The 5,862-nt window shown below is 61.8% G+C and overlaps 1 protein-coding gene across 1 annotated transcript in view; it reads right to left on the reverse strand.

Annotated features, from left to right (window-relative positions):
- Positions 1-211: 211 nt before the first annotated feature.
- The window catches only part of LOC121104029 (basic salivary proline-rich protein 2-like), a 15,208-nt gene continuing 9,557 nt past the window's right edge, over positions 212-5,862 (reverse strand). The window contains exons 3-5 of the mRNA XM_040636373.1: positions 4,193-4,358; positions 2,941-3,140; positions 212-419 (exon numbers count right to left, since the gene is read on the reverse strand). Coding sequence (XP_040492307.1) covers positions 212-419; positions 2,941-3,140; positions 4,193-4,358 — 574 coding nt within the window. The remainder of the gene's footprint in view (positions 420-2,940; positions 3,141-4,192; positions 4,359-5,862) is intronic.

Consider the following 5,862-nt stretch of genomic DNA (forward strand, 5'->3'; position numbering starts at 1 on the left):
TTACGTTCTGTGCTCCCCCTGGGCTGACGAGAGGCCCGACTCTGACCGCCAGATTCTTGACACCTCTTTCTTTCTGTCTCACCTGATCAGGAAGGAACGAGTCTGAGAGGGAGGTGCGCGGAGAGGGAGGGAGGGAGACCCCGGAACGGGCCCGGGGCACGGGAGGTAGGGGACACGGGGCCAGGGGACAGCACGGAAATCCCCCGGGCGCTTAAGCGGCGCGGACAAATAGCTCATCCGGAGCCGTCCGCGAACTCTCCGGAGGGCGGGGTGGGGGGCAGCCGCGCTGGGCTCCGGAATCAGCCGCGTTTCTCGGCACCGACGGGCGGAGGCGAGGGTGGAAGGGAGAGGTCAAGCCCGAGAGGCAGGTGCGAGGAGAAGGGGAGCCTGCGGCCCGAGTGCCCTGGGCCAGGGGCGGCCTGGGGGAGGGAGAGACCCCTCTGCACTGCGCCCAGAGGCCGGGCCCCACCCAGCCTGCTAGCCCCGCGGGCTGGCGCCAGGCCCTCGGTCCCTGTCCTCGCCGGTTTGGGGCAGGGGCTGAGCCGAACCTTGACCAATATTCCCGAGGGAGATCAGTCTCCCCCGCCGCAGGCTAGGTAGGCCCCCTCCCCCACGCCGCCCTCCAGGCTGAGCCTTCCCCGCCTTCCCCCTCCCCGCCACCCTCCCCCCGCCCCAGCTCAGCCCCCTTCTGGGCCAGGGCCGAGGTCGCTGCGGCAGCTCGGGCCGCTTGATTCAATTAACTAATTCCCGACAAGACAGATGTGCAACTCCCCGCCGCCTGCCATTGGGCGGAGATGGAGCTCCCGGAGGGCGGGGGCGGGGCGGTGACGTCACGGCCGATAGCTGACATCATGGGCGCTCAGCCAGGAGTCCCGCAGCGACCCAGCCCTCCCCGGCCTCTGCAGTGAGTGCTTGCTTGCGCGTGTGGTATGCGCACCTGTATCTCCATGCGCCACCCCTCTGGGGGACGCCCCGGGCCTCAGAGATCTCCAAAGGGTCCATGGTTTGGTCCAACTAGGCTGACTCCTAAGGGTGCGACGCCCTCCCACGCCGCCCTTCTCCCCTTTGCCCTCTGAATTTGCCACCCTCCCCTGGCCCCGCCCCCATGTCTCTTACCTTGGTAGAATTTTCTGGTGAGTGTGTGCACAGTGAGGTCCACGCGTGTGCATGCACACCCAGGCATGCACACACGAGTGCACACAGAGCCTACCTGGACACACAGGTGTATGCCCACGAAGCATGCTTCCAGACAGGCGCACAGTGGTACCCAGGTGCACACGCAGGGACACGGGGAGCCACACACGCACGCCCTGCAGGCCCCCCAGTCCCTTAGCCCCTGGCCCTAGCCCCTACTCAGGCTCCTGGCCTCCTGCGGGGGTTGAGGAAGGGGCAGCAGAGGGGGAAGGGAGGCCTTGTCAAGGACACCAGCAAGGAAAGGGAAAAAAAAATGAAGTGGAAGAAATAAAATCAAAAGGCTTTTAAGGCTGCTCTCCCCAAGTAGTTGATGTCTTGGCTGCAATTGCCGACAATGAAATATTGTGCTCTCTGATCGCTTAATGCACAGAGCCCGGCAGCCCCTCCCCCTGCTCAGAGGCAGTGCCCTCCCCTGCCCCTCCCCTCCCCTCCCCTCCTGATCCTCCCTGGCAGGTCTGCCTCCTTGCTCCCAAAGGGCCCAGAGTGTGTGGTGGAGGGCACAGCTGCTGCTCGCTTCCAGCCTGGCACTGACCCCAGGAGGGGCTCCAGAGGCCACAGCTGGCATGGGGACCCGAGCCCACAGCCTGGGCAGGAGGGGTGAGCTCAGCTCTGGGCTGGGACCCCTGCCCATGCCTGGCAGTTGTAGTGCTCAGGGCTCTCCCTGCAGAGAGGCTGGGTCTGGGGGCCTTGGAACTGAGGCACCCTCGGCCAGGAGGGGAAGGTCATAGGATCCATGTGTGTCTCATAGGGATCTTCAGCAGCCGGGAGAGGCTGAGACGTTGGGAGACTCTGTGTGTGTGTGTGTGTGTGTGTGTGTGTGTGTGTGTGTGTGTGTGTGTGTGTTGTGTGTGTTGTGGGGGGTGGATGGGGGGTGGAAAGGTGTCCTGGCCTAATTCTCAGCATTTAGCTAAAAACTGATCTCAGTCATGGTTAAAAGGCCTGGCTTTCAGCCTCAGCTCACATTCAGCTCCATCGCTTCCTGGCTCTGTGACCTTGGGGAAGCTCTGAGCCTGAGTTCCACACCAGGAAGGATGGAGGGAATCATAGAACTGGCCTCATAGGGTTATTGGAGGATTAAAAGAAAAATATATGCAAAGTGCTTAGCACAGGGCCTGCGCAGGGGGGCGGGAGGAGGGCCATAGCCGGGCTAATTACATAACTGCCCACTGGCTCCACCCCACTGGCCCAGGACTCGGATGGGCCCGGCTGGGGGCAGCCTGAGAAATGCTGCTGCCCGAGAGACCCCTTCCCCTGCCCCAGGCTCTCTCCTCCTCTACCCTTGCTTCCACACCCCACCCCGCCCCCAAGCAACTGTTCGCTCTCAGCGCCTTTCTGTCAGGGCTGCCAAATTGGCCAAATCTCCGTAATGCTAAAAAATTGGCCCATTAGCTGGCAGGGAACATTGACAGGAGGGGGAGCGGTGTGCATTGCTGCCACAGATGTGCCAAGGGGCTGGAGGGGGGACTCCAGGGCTCCCCAGGCAGACTAGCAATGCCCAGGGAATGGCAGTTGCCAGGTGTGTGCGTGCGTGTGTGTGCGTGTGCGTGTGCGTGTGTGTGTGTGTGTGTATGTGTCTGGCGCCCCACTCTATGTCAGACATACTGCTGGGGGCTTGCACGCCACAACTTCACATAAACCCTACAGCGGGGCTGAGAGCTGGGCCCTGTCGTTATTTCCATGTTACAGATGAGGAAGATGAGGCCGAGACAGAAGGGCTGGACCAAGGTGGCTCAGGAGGGGACTTACCCTGGTCTGAAATTCCACTGGCCTTCCATGCAGCCCCCTTCCCGGGTGTCCCAGGGACCCCCAAATCCCTCAGGGGCCTTGCTCCTGAAGTGTCTGCCCTTTGTCCCACCTCCTGGCTCTGCCCCTTGGGGGTGTCCCACCTGGCTGGGGCAGCTGGCCAGAAAGTTGATCTTGTTGGCATCAGCTCTGCCCAGCTGCTCCTAGGTGGAGAGAAATGAGGTGTGTGGAGGAGGTCACCTGAGGGGGTTCCTGGAGGAGGATGGGGGAGGGAGGCTCAGGGCTTCTGGCTGGCCCCCACCTTCCCTCCTGGGGGTGCTTAGACAGGGGCTGCCCACCTGAGTCCATCCCCAGGCTGGGGGCCTGATCATAGGACCAGGCTCTTCCCTGACCTCTTTGTTCAGGATCTCAGATAGCCACACTGTTCCCATTCTCGGGTAAGAAAACTGAGCCTTGAGGAGGCCCAGTGACCTGTTCACAGCTGGGAAATGGCAGCTCTGGTTTTTAATCCAGATTAGTCTGACACCAGAGCCTGAGGTTTTAATCCTATTGCTCTAGTGATGGGGAGCGACCTCACTGGTGTCATGTTCTATTAGGGGACAGTTTTAATCCTGAAAATGTTTTCATTCATTCTTTCATCCCTTAAATGTTAAGCACCTCCTAATGCCAGCACTGTGCACTGGGGACACAAGATAAATGAGACCCTTCCCTACCCCGGCCCTGGCTGCTCTGTGCAGTAGAGATCAGCCCTGCCTCACACGCAGACCCCTAATCTGTGTCTCTGCACCCCCCCCCCCACTTTCTGCATCTACTGGCATATAGATATGCCACTGCGCTGAGCTACGTGGACGTGGGGGTCTCCATGCCTGTCCTTGAGAAGCTGAGACACCTGCTAGTGGGTCTTGGGGTCCCTCTGGTCCTTCCTCTGGGGCCCCCAATGCCCCATCCCCCACTCCCAGCAGACCTCAGGCAGGGTGACAGGTACCTGATGATGTGATGGTGGTGCTGGTGGTGCTCATGGGGTGGACATGCGGGTGATGAAAAGGATGGGGTGATGCAAGTCCAGGCCCAAACGAAGGGAAAGAACAGGCAGAGAGAAAGAGGGTGCATGCAGAGAGGTGCTGCTCAGTGACCTTTCACCTGCCCCACCCAGCGAGGCCCAGATGCTGCTGGCCCATTTCCCCAGCCAGCTCAGGGGAAGGCGGGGGCCTTGCTCCTTTCCAGCCGGGGTCTGGCCATGGCCTCTTGGCCCTACCAGCACCTGGAGCAGGTACACAGGTCCTGACAGACAGGGCGAACCCCAGCTCTCCTGGTCCAGGGGACCCGTCAGCAGGGGACCACAGGGTCCAGAGCGGCAGGCGTAGTACTGGTACATGGGCCGTGGGCAAGGGTCCTGAGGCTGTGGCCCTTCCCTCAGGGCTCTGAGGAGGGGAGAGGGGAGCCGTGGAACAAGGCAGGCTCTGTAGGAAGGGACCGGTACATGGGCTGGCGTGGGCAGGCTGGCACAGTGCTTCTCAGTTTGGGGTCCGACCGGTTCAGATCCAATTGCACCGCTGACAGGCTGGGGGGCTCCCTGTTCCTTGATCTCTTTGAGTCTCGGCTTCATCACTGTCCTGACACATGGGATGATAATGCTATCTACTTGGGAGCTGTGATTTTTACAACAATTCTGCAAGTTGGAGGCTCAGTGAAATGCTTGGCATGAAGGAGGCACTCTGGGGATGTCATGGACTTCACTCTTCCGGCCTTTGTTGGCTCCTGTGGGCCACGCAGATCCTGGCCAGCACCAGCCCCCAGGTGCTCACGGCTGGGCAACGGGCTGGGCTGGGGACTCCCGCCACTGGGCCTCACTGGGCCTCTTGGCAGGCAGGCTGGGCTCTGATGGCCCACCTCCCTGTCCCCTTCCTGTGCCAGGCGGCCCAGCCTTCCATTGCCCCCACCCCCTGGCCTCCCCCTGCGCCCTCTCCACAGGCTGGTGAGGGCTCTGACGTGTGAAATAAAAAGGGATTTTAATTACCTCTCAGCAAAACAGCAATTAGAGAGAATCACAGCCCAACAGCAGTCCCCTCCTCCACTGCCCCCGCCAGATCTTTCACCCCTTTTTCTCCAGCCCCCACCCCGGCTCTGAGGCTGGATGGAATAGGACATCCTCTGATTCAGCTCAGGACCCCTGGGCCCCAGGTCTGGCAATGGGGAGCCAAAGGACACGAGTTGGTCTGTGCTAGGAACAGGGCAGAGTGGGGGCAAAGGGCTGTACAGGGAAGCCCCCCCCAATGGCTGGGGGCTGGTCACTCGGGTCAGGCCCCACTGTGCATCTGCACCTTGGACACAGACAGTACCCATATCTTTGGGGTCCGCATGAACCCGGTACATGCCCATCCGTGTGTGTGTGCGCGTGCTCGCGGCCCGTGCGTGTGACCGCTCGTGCGTGCATGCAAGCGTGTCAGCGCTCCGGGCCGTGCAGCCCACAGGAGGAGCCCTCTGTGCTGGGGAAGCAGGCACAGTTTTCAACAGGCTTTTAAAATAATTGCCTGTGACCCTGAGCCGCAGCTCTCTGTCCATGGGCCACCCCTGGCCCGGGCCCCTGCTGCCCGGGGTCACTCCCTGGTCCATCTGCACAGCCTGCAGCACCTGGGCTGCATTTGGGGAGGGGGCCGGGAGGGCGGGGTGGGGTGCGCCCACAGGTGGCCTGAGGCTGGGGGCGGCAGTGGTGGGTGGCTGATTGAAGAGGTAATTGCAGGCAGCAGGCCCTAGCTAATGCATGTTATGATTAAGCCCCATTACCGAGGGAGGCCGCTCAAGCATGGGGGTGGGGGCGGGGGGCGGGGAGGCTGATTCTGGGGGGGCCTGCGCCAAGGCTAATAGTCTTTCTCATGCGGTGGGGGGATCAGGCTGCCACTGCCGCCTCCACGGTCCCCCCCCCCC

The sequence above is a fragment of the Ursus maritimus genome, unplaced genomic scaffold (genome assembly GCF_017311325.1).
Source record: "Ursus maritimus isolate PB19 unplaced genomic scaffold, ASM1731132v1 scaffold_1, whole genome shotgun sequence".
In the NCBI taxonomy this organism is placed as follows: Eukaryota; Metazoa; Chordata; class Mammalia; order Carnivora; family Ursidae; genus Ursus; species Ursus maritimus.